Genomic DNA, 16,627 nt, shown 5'->3' on the forward strand with positions numbered 1-16,627 from the left:
TTGATTTGTTCACTCATATCAACAATTTTATTTGACTCATTTCACAGAAACATCATATTTACTTATATTAACTTTTAAAGCTATACTTAGAGATCACTCTCATTTTGATATTATTAAAAATCATACTTTCATTTTTTTTTAAAAAATGCTCATCAGAAAACCATGGAGCAAAGTGAGTACATTTAGACTGAATGGTAATTTGCTCAAATGCATAATCTTTGGGGAAAGAGAAAGCTTAAACACAAACACGTACACACACACTCATCTCTTTAGTAGGTACCTGGGTTTTTTACTGTATCATTCAACTTTGACAGCCTGTGATTATTTTGAAAAATGCAAAAATCAAAATGTTTGGTGCAACTCTTTTGGAATGGGGGTAATCTACACTTGTAAAGTCAAAAGCCTACAAAATAAATAGTAAATAGGGTCAACTCACAACTTAGAGGTCTGAGTGTCCCTTGCAAGGAAGGGGACATTTATTAGGACTTTGTATTTGGAATGAGTGACAGCTTGCAACCTCTGTACTACTTTAAGTTTTTTAAGACACTGAAGAGGACAGAAATGTGAAAATGAGAGAATGCACTTCAGGCTACTTTGAGATTGTGATAGTGTAACACAAGAACTCCAAGGAAAGGATAGGGATTTTCCTTGAAAAAAAAATCTTTTCTTAAGATCGAAGGAAGTTGGATGAACTGACCAAAAAATAAACTGACTAGAATAAACTGACTAGAAAAATGGTATTCAACTTAGAATTTAATGCTTAAAATTTGATATAATGTCAGAACTAAAAAGGACCTTAGAGATCTACTAGGGCAGTGGTTCTCAAATTTTAAATGCTTATCAAAAATACATATTCCCAAATCCCATCTCTAGAGATTTATTCATCCAATACAAATTTATTGATGTCTATTATCTTCTAGGCTCTGGAGATATAGTGTTGACTAAGTCAAAATCATTGCCCTCTTTTAATGTGATAATACAATGGTCCAAAAATCATACTTTGAGAAATACTGATTCTTTTTAAATGAGTTTCTTTTGGAATTATCCTTATTTTGATACTAGTTTTTTGTATTGTCTTTTACCTTGGCAATCAAAAGGAGTATGTATAGTAAAATAAAACAGATGATTTTTTTCCCCCAGAATGGACAAAGCAAAACAGAGCAAGGCACTCTTTCTGCAGTCAATATAACTGGGTTACTTCAGCTGCAGTGTCATTTTGGGCAAATTAATTAATCTAAGCCTCAATGTCACCATTTTAAAAACAGGAATTAAAAAGAATACCTACGATTTTTTGGATTGATATAAGGATTAAAGAGCTAATATCTCTAGTGGGTGGTACATGGTAAGCACTCAAGTACATATCAGTTTTTAGTGTGTATCAGCCAATTACTGTGATTGGACAAGTTTCCTCATAAAGCCTCAAAAGGTGGTTAGTCTGAGTAAAGCAGAATCATGGAACTTCAGAGTTGGAAGACACTTTAGAGATTACTTGTGTGTTGTGGCATTTAAAGGTGACCTGGAGAGCCCAGATTTAAACTGCTGGAGAAACTCTTTCATTACTTTAAGCTGTTTTGCCTAACAGGATTTCATGTACAATTTTATTAGAAAAAAGTCCTACCATTAAGAAAAGCTTGAAAATCACTGGAAATCCCAACCCCTCATTCTAAAAATGGGGAATTGACAAGGGCGGCAACTTGTCCAAAGTCCCTCAGCAGGAGTTAGCGATAGAGCTAATGTAGTTACCTGCTTCTTTGAAAAGATTTGGAAATGGAAATACATATGTGTAACTATGGCTCATTCACTTTGCAGGTTGAGATGCAGTAAAAACATAAAAAAAGAAAAGAATATCTGTAGTTTGGCTTTCTGAGGGATTCCTATCCTCTCAAAACCATCTGAAATGTGAACATTCTTTCTTTACAGGTGAAGTATATTCCCAAATACCATATAGTGAATTTTTATTTTGGCTGTAGGTGTAGAGAAGAATATAGCTTTAAAAATAATTTAAAATTTAATTTGTAGGAATTATAAATTCCAATTATGATAAAATTCAGACTAATTCTTAATAAGAATCTATTTTTAAAAATTTCATGAAAATATGGAATTTTATTCGAAAAGAAAAACATACTTTTCATGTTGCCAAAATAAAGCAGTATCATTCATATTTTCTGTCTTGCTAGAGCAGAACCTTTTTTAAACATAATGCTCAGAAAATGGTGCTCTGGTTAACTAGAACCCTTTTTAAAAAAATTTAACTCCTGCTACTGAAAATTGTCTTAATACGTAGTAGCCCATTTTGTTCTGACTTAGGAACCAACAGTGAATCTAGCTTAATGTATTTTTGATAACTGAGACTCTTGCATTCTCTAGGATCATTTTTTAAAAGATGAATTCTTATTCTACAGTACTGTGGATATAGGTATAACAGGAGATTATAACTTACAAGATTAAAAAACACCAAAATCTAAATCCCTGATATGAACTTAGTGGGTTCTTATTTGATCTGTTTTTTGAAGGGAGAAGTGGTAATTCTCTATTGAGGTTCTGGTTATTTAAGGTTTCAAAATTTTGAAATCAATGACACCCTTTCCATTTCATAAACACCAATGAAGGGATCATAGGATTTCTTTATAGTTTCAAATTTAGTTCCTGAAAACATTTGGATAATGTCAGAAATTATTGTAACTTATGTTTTTAATTACATTTTTACAATATCAACAAAATTATTCCTTGCGGGGGAAAAACCCCCTTGTGTTTAATTACTAATTCAGTCTAGATCTATATAAAATAAAATATAAAGAGACATGAGAATGAAAAATATTTACACATTTTTAATATGCTTTGTGTTAATAGTCGATATGGTTTTTCATGAATTCATTACTTAAAAACACATTTTTAATATTCATATGCTGGATAATTCTCAATTTTCTGCTGATTACTCTCCATTGGTTTTAGTGTTCTAAACTTCCCCGTGTTTCCTGGGATTTAAAATTTTGCATTTTCTATTTTGGTTTCAAAATCGAATTGGGTATGTTTACTTAGCATTAATCAGTTTGTTAAAAAAAATTTCAACACCAGACTGCTTTGGATAGCCAACTGAGAGTTTGTTTGAAGAGGAAGAATTCTGCTAAGGTAAAACAGATAATTTTGGACATTCTCTTGGTAGCAAGCACTGATTAAGGAGTACAAAAATTAATTTTAAAAGTTCCACTACAAACAATTGCCAGTTACAATCTCATTTTCAAAGTAAGACTTAAAAATTTTAATATGATTCTAAAATTTGAAGGGACTAAAGATTCTTTGTCAAATTTGAGTGGATATAAAATTAAATTTAGCAACTAATGATAAATATAACAGCTTAATAATTATAATTATTTAGTAGTATAACCTAGAATAGGAATTGGTTTGTGTTTAAAATAAGTGCTATGACTTAAAGGAAGACTAGTACTCTCAGATCTTAATGAGGGAAGGTTTTACAACTAGGACTCCTGAATATGTTCTTCTCTCTGAATTCTCATACTGTGGGGCCAGACTGAGTAATTACGGTTTTTACTACACCTTCCAACAATGAAATGATATGAATTGTTGGTAACTCTCCTCTTGATTCCTCGAGAATGGCAAAGATTTACAGTTTTATACAGTGAATCTTAATTATCTAAAAGGAAGTTTATTGCACAATAATATGAACAAAATTTCATTTATGAAGTATTTTGATTTCTTCCCAAATGATATAAATGATGATGTTTAAAATTCTCCTTCTGGATCTGAACAGGGAAACTAAAATTTTTTTCTGAGATTCCTAGTCTCAATGTTCTGATTCCTAGGGGAAAAGAGCAGGACATGAGGTTTCATTACCCCATGCTGGATGAGAGAGACCATCTGTTTGGAGTAATGTGCAAAGTTGTTATCCAGTTCAACTACGGAAAGTCTTGAAATCTTAAAATCACAATTTTTGTTTTAGTCAGAATGATTATTTAGCAATCGCCACATTTGCTAAACTGTAGAGAGAGAGGGAAATAGTTAAGATGTCAACATCTTCTTTACTCTTGATTATAATTTAATATACTTAAACTTTAAATATGAATTGCTTTCCCTTTTTACACAAGTTATAAAAATAAGAGGCCCTGTTTACACAGTTTGCATTTTTATGAAATTTGCAGTTTGAAAAAAAAGCTTTTTAAAAAGTGGTAATTAATGCTTTTCTTTGAATATGCTGTAACCATAGAATTTTTTTCTGAAATATTTTCTGAATTTAACACTAAACATTTGAAGATAGAAGTTTTATTTAGCACTAGAGTAAAACATACTAAGGACTGAAGAAAAGTGTTTTTTTTTTCTTCTAGTTCCATTTGTTTCTTTATATGTGGCACCCCCTTTATGACAGCTATCAATATTATATTTAAATTTTATATATTGACAAAATGCAATCTACCTCTGTAAGCATTGTGCCATTCACCAGTACTACTATTAAATTTACATACCACAGTTTAAATTACATCCATTTCAGGAATGGTAAAATGCTAGAACTCAAGTGTCTAACTGCCTTACTGGAATGAGAGTACAATTTACAAATACAATAATACATTTTAAAACCATTAACAATATTACACCTATAAGTAAATACTGTAGGACTTCTCATCATGGTATTGTGGGGGAGAAATCAACACTGAAAGTCATTGACTTTCCAGCTGATATATCCCAAGTGCAGATATTGGTTTGTTTTCATCAAACCAAATTAAAACCTGTTTCTCATACAACAGTTCTCCATTATATGAATCCTCCAAATCCTTGCATAAGATTTTATTAGTTATCTGCCAAGTATTTTCCTGCAAAACAAAACAACATACCAATAGGTTATCTGTTAGTAAAATAATGGGATTATTATATGGGTAACAGTTCTATTTCTCCTGCCCTATCCCTGGGAGCCGAACACTGCATAATTTATGGGTGCAATACTAATATAAAATACATAAAGTTTTTTAAGTTTCCAATTTTCCAGATAAGCCTTTTCACATTTCCATAGATCAACAATTTGCAGAGGTTTAGATTTTGCCCAGAATAGGTTGGGAGATTCTTTTCCTGGATATGAGAATCCAAATTATTTTAGGAAGGGTGTTCATACTATCTATTTTCCTACTGGGATCATTTTTGAGAGTGAAAGGGGTATAATTAATAATTACATCAGTACAACAGGCATAAAACCCAGGATTTATCTCAGCAAATCTCACTGGCAAGTATAGTTACCCTAGTATCGGAGAATCCCCCTCCTCCAATAAAAAACAAACAAACAAACAAAAACCCTACTATTTGCAGCAACTAAGACCTGTCTCATGGCTACGTTCATCTTATGGGTAACCAGTTCTGATCTGTCATCTAGATTCTTTAAGGTTGCTACTAAAGAGAAAAATAGGTCCTCCCAGATCTCAGCTAAGCCTGACAATTCTAAAATCTATGAAGTCCGTTAGAGAACAAAAAGTTTTCAGGTGGAAGATAAATTCAAAAGCAAACAGCATTGGCCTTGTTTGTCAATATAACAAAAGTAGGATTTACTCCATGAACCTCAGTCTACACATTTATATAACAGGAACCACTGGTCAGTCCCACATAAGAAACATGCCAGAATACGTAGCCAGGGCCTTCCTGTTTTTCGATTTCCAGTTCATTGTTCTATTTTTAACTTCATTCAACAATTAGTTTGTTTTCTAATTGGTCTGGGGGTTCAGAATGGGAAGAGGAGGAGGAAGAAGAGAAAATCACAACCTATTCCTTTTGAAGGGAGAGTAGCTAAGGCAACATTATTTTTGCAAATAAAACTCAAGATGCCCACTTACCTGCAGCAAACCTTTTCTTGATGAGTGAAAATCGATACCCTGCTCCAACAAGTTCAATGTCACAGCCAGAAAGAGTGCTTCCTTCACTTGTGAACTGCACAACCAACGGGGAAGGTTTGCTTGGGCCTTCAGATAACTGAAATCTTGCCAATAAAGAACCCACTCCTAAAAAAAGAGCATTATTGCAAGGTAAGAGTCAATGCAACATTCTGGATATAATTTTGCAAACTGTATTCAAAAGTTAACATACAAAATCAGATTTATTAGGAAATAGTATATGCTTTAGTGACAAAATAGTGATGAATAAAATTTATCATTGAATATTATGAGTAACTATTTGTACACTGGTAAAAATGTACTTCAGCGAAATTCTACTTGAAAGACCATGTATTTTCCAACCTATGATTAATATTGGAAGAAAGCAAAAAATTATCTAATCAGGGAGCATGGGATCTGGTACAGGATGAAAACATGCTTCCTTAAGAGCTTTTCTCTGCATAAAGATGATCTGTTTGATGTGGAGTCTTGGTAGAAAAGGGGAAGAGGAGGATTCATAAGGAATTATTTGCTTTTATTGATTGAAATAAGTAAATGCAAAAATACAGTGAAATATTCTGCTTGTTTTTAGTGCTATATGTATTTTGGTTAATATTTAAGTTATTAATCACTTAAAAGTTATTTCTGCTTTACATATTAAATGAAATAAGCCTGTGATTATATTACCTCCATTTTCTGACTTCTGAGAGATATCAGGAATCTTCCACAATATTCTCTGTTGTTCAGCATTCCTAAAAATAAAATAGGTGAAAGGCTTTTGCATAGGTGAGAGTCTTTGTTTAATGGATGCCATATTTTTTCCAAAAGGTACAGGTTGAGTAACCCTTACCAACATGCTTGGGACTAGAAGTGTTTCAGATTTCTGATTTTTTTCAGATTTTGTAATTTTTGCATTATATGTGCAGTTGACCATCCCTAATCTGGAAATCTGAAATCCAAAATGCCCCAGTGAGCATTTTCTTTGAGTGTCACGTTGGTGCTCAAAAAGTTTCAGATTTTGGAGCATTGTAGATTTCAAAGATTTGGAATTCTCAACTTGTATTAATTTTTAAAAATGAATCTTTAAAAGTTTAGCTACAATTTAAAAATTATATATCTATCTACCCATATATAAATTCTCTTTTCCCTGTCCTGTTGTAACTGGTTACAACACTGTGAGAAACATTTAGAGGACAATGCAGTTAAAAAAATTGTTTTTGAACATGTCTACGGAAATAATACATGGAAAGTGTTAGTTCATCAAGTAAATTCGGGTAATTTAAATTGAAACAGTGATCTGGCTGACATTCTTTTTAAAAATATGTTCTACTTTTTGCTTCTGATGGTCCTTATGGAAAAACCGGAGTGTTCTTCCTAGAACATGTCCTTTATAACAGACTCTATTGGCGCTTAGTATCTGTTCAATTTCTAGTCCCATACTTTCTCTAGTGTTCCTTTTTGTAGTCCAGAGGCTAGAAAATGAAACACTACATTTCCCAGACTCCCTTTTAGTTAGGGTCCTAGATGCAAACTGGGTTCCATTAACTACGTGCACGGTTTGAGACTGGGAAGAAGGCAGGCAGGCAGAGGTCCTCGCCTGCTGGTTTCTTGCTTGTTTTCCTCTGAACAGTGACCTAACTGAGTATGTGGGGATCTTCTAACAAAGGAGCAGTCTAGTCTTCAGTTTTGCGAGTGTTGAGAAGCAGTTAAGGAGGTGCCAACAGAAGCTTTCTGATCCTTGGGTCAAGGTCACAGTGGTAGGTTCCACTGGTAGCCTTCTAATTTCTCTCCTTTCCCCTCTTTGTGGCAGAGGTAAAAGCTCCCTGAGAGGGCCATTTCTCCAGTGTTCTGGGAAACATTCTTGGAGATCCAGCCTAAAGCCTGTTCCTCTAGATCTTCCACTATTGTATAAGCATTGAAATCCCTGTGTTAAATTATTTTCTGCTTAAAATAGCTACAGCGGTTTCTGTTTCCTGCCCTAAACCCTAATCCACATGCCTGTTGTCATCTCCTAGAGGAAACACAAATGCTAAGAAGCTGTGACCCCTTCATCCAGAAGGAGCCCTTTGGTGAAGAGAAAGGGGACTAGGAGCTTCTTACCAGACTGCTGGTGGCAGCACAGCCTGGAGCTTGGTTACGCCCCCATCTATGGGGACCAGGAACTGCACATTGTTGAGGGCCACAGCGGTTGTCATTGCATCAGTATTGTATTTGTAATCTATGCGCAGGTCAGTGCTCGCAGGCTCACATCGCCAATTCACTGCCAGGTTCAGAGGTGTGGACTGAATGCCCTGGGCAGACACCTTGCCAAATGACAGGGAAGAGAATATTTAAGCATCGACCGTTAATCTGAAACAAATGCAGAAGCTGTGACTACCTCTTGCAGGAATGTTCTTAGATATCAAATTGTCATCATGTTGTTTATGCTGCTCGCAAATGAGTTCTCATTGAAAAGCACTGTGATGGGCGCCGTATAAGAGAGAGATGGGTGCTTCAAGTAAACTGTTAAATATTAAAAACACAGGATCAACTACTAAAATTTCTATAGCACTTTAGAGTTACAATGCACTTTGTGTCACTTAGAAAAAGGGAATAGCACACTGGTTAGGTGCTGAGGACATGAAGCTAGACAGTCCTGGCTGTGAGTACTGATTCTGCAACTTATGAGCTGAGTGACCTTGGACAAATCATTAAACCTCTCTGAGTCTCAGTTACTTACTCATCTGCCAAATAGGAATTATAACAATAATATTTATCCATAGTGTTGTTGGGAAGACTGAAGAAGACGTTTTATGTGAAACATTCAGCACAGAGACTCACACATAGTATGGAATCAACATTTTAATAAATGTTACCTATTTTTGTCCTTACCATATTTGCTTTTCACAACAAACCAGTGAGTTAGACAAAGCAAGTTATTATTACTCTTCTGGGATTTTCCAAAGTAAGGACTTGAACCCAGGTCTTCTAACTGGGAGGGCTACATTCTACTGTTGATTCTAGTTAGAATTAATCGTAAGTTTATCCCACCACAAAAAAGCCAAGTTTGTAGAATCAACAAAAATTTGTCTTATCTAAAGACAATATCGATTTGAATTATGGGTCCACAGTGAAAAATTCACAATGTTATAATTTCTCTGCTGTTTATTGTGATGGTGAATAGATTTCTAGAAGATTCTCCTCTTATAAGTACATGCACACTGCAGGCACTGTGTGGGTGGTGTCTTTGCCCTTGGATTTTTATTCATGGAGTATGAGTTTTGCTTATTTTCAAGAATATAAACAACTCGGGCCGGCCCGGTGGCACACTGCTACAGTGCGCCGCCTGGGAAGCGTGGCGGCGCTCCCGCCGAGGGTTCGGATCCCATGTGCAGACCGGCGGCTCACTGGCTGAGCGAGGAGCGGGGGCAACACTGAGGGTTGCGATCCCGTTGCCGGTCCCGGTCCGGTACGGGCGCGACACTGAGGGTTGCGATCCGTTGCCGGTCACGAAAAAAAACAAAAAGACAAAAAAAAAAAAAAAAAAAAAGAATATAAACAACTCTCCTGGAAATGTCTTCACATATAGAAACCATGGGGAAGGGTCATGAAGGGGGGTTGAGTTCACAAGGCAGGAGTGGCTATTGCAGAAACAAGCCCAGAAATAAGTTCTTCTATAAAATAAAAGATATGACTTTTGATGACAATTTTAGCTAGCTAGCTATTATAATAGTTTTTAAACTTTAAATATTGTCAGCAGCTCAATCCTTTCTGCTAATGAACTTTTATTTAGAAATCTATTATCTCAAGTAGATCAGAAGCAGATCAGAATCCCCTCCACCACTTATTTTTCTATACTACATCCTCAGCAGTAGTTTTCAACTCGATAATAGTTCCTCTACCTGGGGAGGTGCTTTTCGGATATGTGAAGGTGTTTTTGTTTTCCCAATTTCTGGGAGATGTTACTGGTGGCCAGAAACTAAACATGCTGCAATTTGAGGACAGTCACACAAAATGATAGTTGTGCTCCCCACTCCCACCTCCCAGAGTTCCTTCCACTGTTGAAAGAGAACAACAAAAGCACAACTAAATAACAGCAGAGGGGATTCCTCAGAGCACACTGGAAAATAAAATGACAGGTCTAGAGCTACTTACATTTCACAAAATACTTTGAAATATATTAGGCTATTAGCTCCTTACAACGGCCTGTATAATGTCTAGGTAGGTGTCTTTATTACCCTCATTTGCAGATGAGGGAACTGAGGGTCTGGGAAATTAAGTGCCCAAGGTCAGTGACCGGTAGAAAGCCTATTTAATTCCAGAATTTGATCTCTTGCCTACACTCTAATACTTTACACAAAGCTAATATTGCAATAGGTGAATTCTGTCTACTTTCTAGGTTTACTTAACAAATATGGAAACTATAAACACTGCACAGAACTGAAGAGTTTCAAAAAAATTTTTTGTCCTAAACTGAAAATGTGGATGCAATGTTTGTAATCAGAGTTCATGAAGGAAATAACTACAGTTTATTTTCACACTTTGGGTAGGAGAGCCATGCATGTGCCTTGAAATTTAACTTTTCATTCAGCGAAAAAGTACATTTGGAGTTTCCCTTTCTTACTCCTTTTCATTTTCTCCGCAAGCTTATAGCAGTCACTAAACATGCTTAAATATTTTGGGGCAAAAAAGTTAAATAAAATACATTTTCTATTATACTTTAGTTATAAAAGTGATGATATATGTCATATCATATGTTTGTTGGTATTATCAATAATGTCCAAAGCTTAGATGATACTATTCTCAAAGGAAAAACATTGCATTTGTTTGCTTTTTTATAAATATACTATTACATAAATATTTCACTTTCAATAGTTTCCATACAACAATTAAATAAATGTTTTTCAACCCATAGGGTGCATTAGAATAACTTGGGGGACATCAAAAATACGATATCTGGGTCTCATCCTGAGACAATTAAATAGAAATCTCTGGGAGTCTCAGGACCCAGCTGGTGTATGTATTTCTTTTTAACACCAGTCCAGAACCAGCACTTGTTTACAAGTTTCCTGGCAATTGAAAAGTGCAGTCGTGTTTGACATTTACTGATTTTTGTTGAAGTACAACTTTCTTCATCCTAAGAAAAATAATCTAAGCATATTTAATCACAAAAATGATAATACATTAAAAATAATCTAGGAGTTCAAGTGACTTGGAATCAACGGAAGACTCAACTAGGCACTATAGAATTCTAATTTTTTTACACAGAAATCATTGTTTTACTGTTTTAGATCTATATGTGAGAAATTCTTAAGCTTTTAGAAGATAATACAGAAGAATAGTTTCATGATTTCTTATAAGAAGAACATCTCATAAAGAAGATAGAAAAAAGCATTAAACACAAAAGAAAGAATCAATGAATTTGGTTACATTAAATATAAAGACTTCTATTTATAGAATCCTAGTTTGAATAGGCTTATTTACTAGATCAGTAATAATTTGGGGTAAGAGCAATCTTAGACACAAAAGGAAAGTTCTCATATACTATATTGTGTCTTATCAAGCATTCTTTTGATGTTTAATTATTTCTTTTTTTTTTTAAAGATGGCCGGTAAGGGGATCTTAATTAACCCTTGACTTGGTGTTGTCAGCACCACGCTCAACCAGTGAGCTAACCGGCCATCTCTATATAGGATCTGAACCATGGGCCTTGGTGTTCTCAACACCACACTCTCCCGAGTGAGCCACAGGCCGGCCCTATGTTTAATTATTACTTAACATGTTTATTAGAACTGTTTCATAAGACTATCACACTAAGAAAAAAAAAAACAGATTGCTTATAGTTAATCGTTTTAAATAAGAGTACAGTGATGCTGTTGACAAAACTACAGTGATCTACTTTATCAATTCTTATACTGTTAATTAATGTAATTTCCTGCAACTTCATTTTTATGACATGCTACTCTAATTTTTAATAAATTTTTTACTTATAAGTTTAAACTAATAAGGATAGGTATGAAATATTTTTGTCACTATTTCTAACTAGCCCTTTAAGGTTTCTATTTTCTTATAATTTTAAATAATACTAAAAGAAACATTACTTTTACTTAATATTATGTACTTTAAAATATAAATCTGTAATGTGATAAAAACACCCTGACCTTACTAATAGGCTTACCTGGTATTTGAGCATGTCCACATTATAATACGTAGCCTGGGGTTTTTGTTCAGACACTTTCTTTAGGTGAGTCATCAAATTTGGCATGTTTACCCAGAATTCCTTGGTATTGGCATCATTTTGTGTATTATCACTATTCAATTGGGAAGAAAAAATGATTTAGTAGCATCTTATAACAAATATAAACCACACAAGAAGCATCTTAGCAAATTATGATCTAATTTCTATATCCACCTTTGACAATTGGTAGAGATTATATCATTAACAGTAGTGTGGTTTTATTACATATTTAGTTCTGAATAGTATTATGTTAATAGATTAATACCCATAGGAAGAAACTATTGTATTACTATAAATATCAGTGGGTACCCAAGAATATTGACCAATCATGATGATAATTGGTTGCTTTGAAGAGTGAATTATTTATTAACCCAAACTTAATAGCCCTTTCTACGTCACCACCGTGTCGTCTGATTTAATGTAATCAAGGAGCTGAATACTTTGATTTCCTTTTGAATTGACCCAGCAGTTCTCAGAAATTATCCAGTTAAATATTTGGCCAAATGTAAACACAGTCTTTATCACCAACTAAGGAGAAAAGGGTGATTCTAAAATGACAATGCTATCTTTTCAATATTTACCATGTTTTATCCAAGAGCATCAAAATAATAAAAAATGTCACTTCATTAGAAGATCAGCCTGGAGTTCAATGACAATAATCATGGTAGTTACAACAGAAAAGTAGAGTGCATTCTTGACAAACTTGAGTTTTGTATCCCTATGAGAGTCCTTAGCTTTGCTCAGAGGCCTTTCCACAGACTACTCACCCTATCTCTCTTGCAAATACTTGTCTCAGTGATAAAAAGAATCAGGCAAAAGTGTATAAAGCATCTGCTCACTTCCCACATAATAAGGAAACTGAGGCCCGAGTGATTCAGTGACTTAACACACAACTCGTTTACTGACCCTTTACTTTCAGAACATTCTATATAACACCATAGTAGCTACAATTTCTTGAGCACCCAGTATGTGCTAGGCACTCTGCTTGATACATTATAAACTATTTCATTGAAATCTACCCTGTAAAGGAAAAGTTATTATCCTCATTTTTAAAGATGAGCAAACTTATAAAAAGAGAAAATTAGAGGTTGAGAAAGGAGAGGATGATAAAGTGAAAAAATGGTAAAAGCAGATCAAAAGTAATTTGCTATGATTCAGCCTCTAGAAGGCAAACAAATCAAAAAAGCTGAGTCAACAAATATCAGGGCCTTAAAACTGCCTTTGTCAGGAGGGTATGGCCAAGTCTCAGCATGAGCCGTGAGGTCCTATTGTGCCCTAATATAAGGTTATTGAGGACAAAGCAAAGCTCTCTGGCTCTGGGAATGGAGGAAGGGGATGGAAAAAACTCCTGGCCCATGAGATGTTGGTTGCCCCTGGTCAAGCTGAGCTAAGGAAGCTGATAAGGGCTGTCCAAACTTTTTTATTTGAAAGTGTCTAATTTACCCCAAGCTTCCAGAGCTGTCACTACACAAGGAAGCAGGAGATAAGAGTAACAGAGAGTCAGGGAAATTAAGTAATTTGCTTAAGGTCACACAGCTAGTAAGTGAGAGTCAGGAGTCCAGCTCTAGTCAGTTATGCAGGTCATACTCTCCCACTATACCAAAACAGAGGTTTGGAATTAATATCTAGCAGCATGTCATTAATTCATAGTAAGTAGATCTGAATAATTGGGATCTATTTTAAAAGAAATGCATTTGCTGAGCTTAATAACAAATAAGCTAAGTCATATGTCCATGATTATTTCTCTAATAAATATTCAAGTAAGCTTTGCCAATCAAATGCTTACACAGAGACAGAATTCTCAAATGCTGAAGATGTCTGGAGAATTCTTTGGTCTCATACTTGGGTTAACAATTGTTCCTGAATATCCTTTACAAGCAAACCCCTTTCATAACAGGAAAGTAGAAGTAAACTTCAATTTGGCCCCTGTCACAAAGACTGCAAGCCTAAATGTCTCCAGGGGCCCTGATGCTAACCTAAATGAAGTCTTTCAGTAAACATAAATGAGAGAATTGGTTTGGGTATAAGAAGACAGAGGCTTATATTGCAATCCATAATAATGCTTGGCCAACATGCCTTTTAAAACCTAGGGGTGGTAGTGGTGATGGTGCAGTGGTACTGTGCAACAAAACCACATAGGCTACATACGAGTATGACTAAAGAGTCACCCATCATAGCCTTGTCACAATTATCAAGTATTTAGAATTGATAAGGACTAGATTTAGGGGATTGTTTTCATTTTTTTTTTTTTGTTTTTTTTAAAGTAATAATTGAAGGGTCTATATAATGTTTGTCAAGCAAAAATATTATGAGTGATATTTAATTCAATTTATGATATTTAATTCAATTTATGATATTTAATTCAATTTATCAATATATGTATACAACTTTTCCACATATGCCTAAGAGCTTGGCAATGTGACTGTCTAAAAATGCAATAAAAGTTTTAAATATCACACCAGTCATATTTGCAAACAAACTGGTGAAATATTGGCACATTACTCCTATTTTCAGATGAAGTAGTCTCAAAAAATAAAATTAAGTGACTCAATGTGCACATCAGAAACACAGAGGGATACAGAAGAATTTAATGAATAATTTCCAATCTTGATCATTTCACATTTATTTTTCATCTTAATGGATGATCATTTCTTTTATACCATTAAGCCTAAACTCAAGTTTGCCAGAAGGACCAAAGAGGAGGAAGTGATTTTGATAATCACCTGAAAGACCTATGACTGTTTCATCACCACTGAAATTAAAACTCTCACTTGGTCGAGAATTGAATGATATATTGGTTCTCAAATTCCAGATACCAACAATCTTTAGTTATTTCCATATCTGTCTTGACTACATTCTTTAAATTATGGTTGAGTTGCTTACTCATTCAACAAAAATATTACTCAAGTCCTTATTTGCTTGAGCCAGGCACAGTGGAATGTTCTGGTGGTACAGTGGGGACTGAGAGATGTGCTCCATTCCCTCATGGATTATACAGAGTCATCGGGGAGATGGACGAATAAAGAAATACAATGAGATACATAGTTATTAATTGCAGTAGGTGCTACAAAGAGAAAGAAGAGGGTACCTTGAGAGAGAATAACAAGGCGACATAATTAGTTCGGGACTGGTGGGTGGGGCTGGGGAGGATAGTGGGACAGTCAGGGAGCTGAGCCCTAAAGGAGGAGTAGGAGTCAGGTGAAGAAGAAACAAGTGCACAGAGCCTGGGTGTGGGGAAGGACTCAACCTGTTTCTGAGGTTGGCTGGAGCTGCAGGGATCAGAAGGCAAGGTGGTGGGAGATGAGGGCAGCAAGACAGGCAAAGGTAGACGATGCATGGACTCAAAGGCCATTGTGCAAAATGAAATCACCAGAGGGCATGAGTGAAGATGACCTGATTTACCTCAGAAAGTGTCATTTGGCTGTCAAAATGTATTGGAGGGGGTGCAAGACTGGATTTAGAGAGGGAAGGAGAAAGCAATTGCAGGAGTCCAGAGAAGTGATAGTGGTCACTTGGACAGGGGAGGTTGCAGTAAAGGAAGAAAGTGGCCATGTTAGAGAGAGGTTTTTAGATGGGATATCAGGACTTGATGATGGAAAGGAAGCTGTCAAGAATGACTATTTTCATAGCATGCATGTGTGCATGTTTGTGTGACAGCATGTGCGTGTGCATAACACAGATTTCATACTCAGGTTTCATAGTTAAAAAATGAGAAAAAGTATATTTATGTAAACAAACTCGCACACACTTCTTTGATGTCATATATGTAAATTTCCATCAAAACAATTGAAATTACATGAAGTCATATATTTCATAAAAAATGTTTCCAAGCTCATGAATTTGATTTTAAAAAGACGCTAATACCATAAATGGATTTTATTCCTGTTATTGGCCTCATTGCCCACCATCCTCATCCACTGTCTACTGATAACAAGTAAAACAGACAACGAAGAAATCGTCACTAATACAGATTTTATTACTCTGTCTCCTTAACTACTTGGGATACTTGGTCATTAAAATACAAAGGTGCATATACAGCTACACATACACACACAATCACACACAGAAAACTTTGACAGCTGATAAAGATCTGTGTCTGAACATACAAGCACACCTGAATAGTGGTAATTTTGCTACAGTGCTACTTCTTGCTAAGGTACATCCCTCCTCTAAGTACAAAGTGCTAAGCCATACATATCTCTAAAAAAATTGTGCAAAGTCATATTTACCAGCAGAGAAGTTGGGGATTTGGCAGGACGTGTTCTAACCTGCTGAAATTTATCACCCGAAAAGTCAGAGCAGCTGGGGATGGGTTGTTGGCAAAGTGTCTGGTAATGCCGGCAGGAAAGGACAGCACCATTTCTCCAGTAATCTTAACAATACATCTGGCATATCAAAACACAGGAGAGGAGAGAGAGAGGAAGCCAGGTCAATACACTGTGAATCAAAACAGCTACGAGAAAGAAAAGATTTATGTAACAATGTCAGACAACAGAAGAGATGAAAGGCAAACTCTTACAGTTTTACTCTCAACTACTAAAGAATT

At 35.2% G+C, this 16,627-nt stretch overlaps 1 protein-coding gene across 18 annotated transcripts in view; it reads right to left on the minus strand.

Moving 5' to 3' along the window:
- Positions 1-16,627, minus strand: part of SGIP1 (SH3-domain GRB2-like (endophilin) interacting protein 1) — a 203,456-nt gene continuing 186,829 nt past the window's right edge. For all 18 annotated transcript variants that reach the window (XM_008569017.1, XM_008569015.1, XM_008569028.1 and 15 more), the window contains 6 exons: positions 16,311-16,466; positions 12,022-12,154; positions 7,965-8,167; positions 6,552-6,616; positions 5,829-5,993; positions 1-4,823 (listed from right to left, as the gene is read on the minus strand). In XM_008569017.1, coding sequence (XP_008567239.1) covers positions 4,801-4,823; positions 5,829-5,993; positions 6,552-6,616; positions 7,965-8,167; positions 12,022-12,154; positions 16,311-16,466 — 745 coding nt within the window. In that variant the 3' untranslated portion in view covers positions 1-4,800. The remainder of the gene's footprint in view (positions 4,824-5,828; positions 5,994-6,551; positions 6,617-7,964; positions 8,168-12,021; positions 12,155-16,310; positions 16,467-16,627) is intronic.

The sequence above is a fragment of the Galeopterus variegatus genome, unplaced genomic scaffold, assembly GCF_000696425.1.
Source record: "Galeopterus variegatus unplaced genomic scaffold, G_variegatus-3.0.2 Scaffold458, whole genome shotgun sequence".
Classification (NCBI taxonomy): domain Eukaryota; kingdom Metazoa; phylum Chordata; class Mammalia; order Dermoptera; family Cynocephalidae; genus Galeopterus; species Galeopterus variegatus.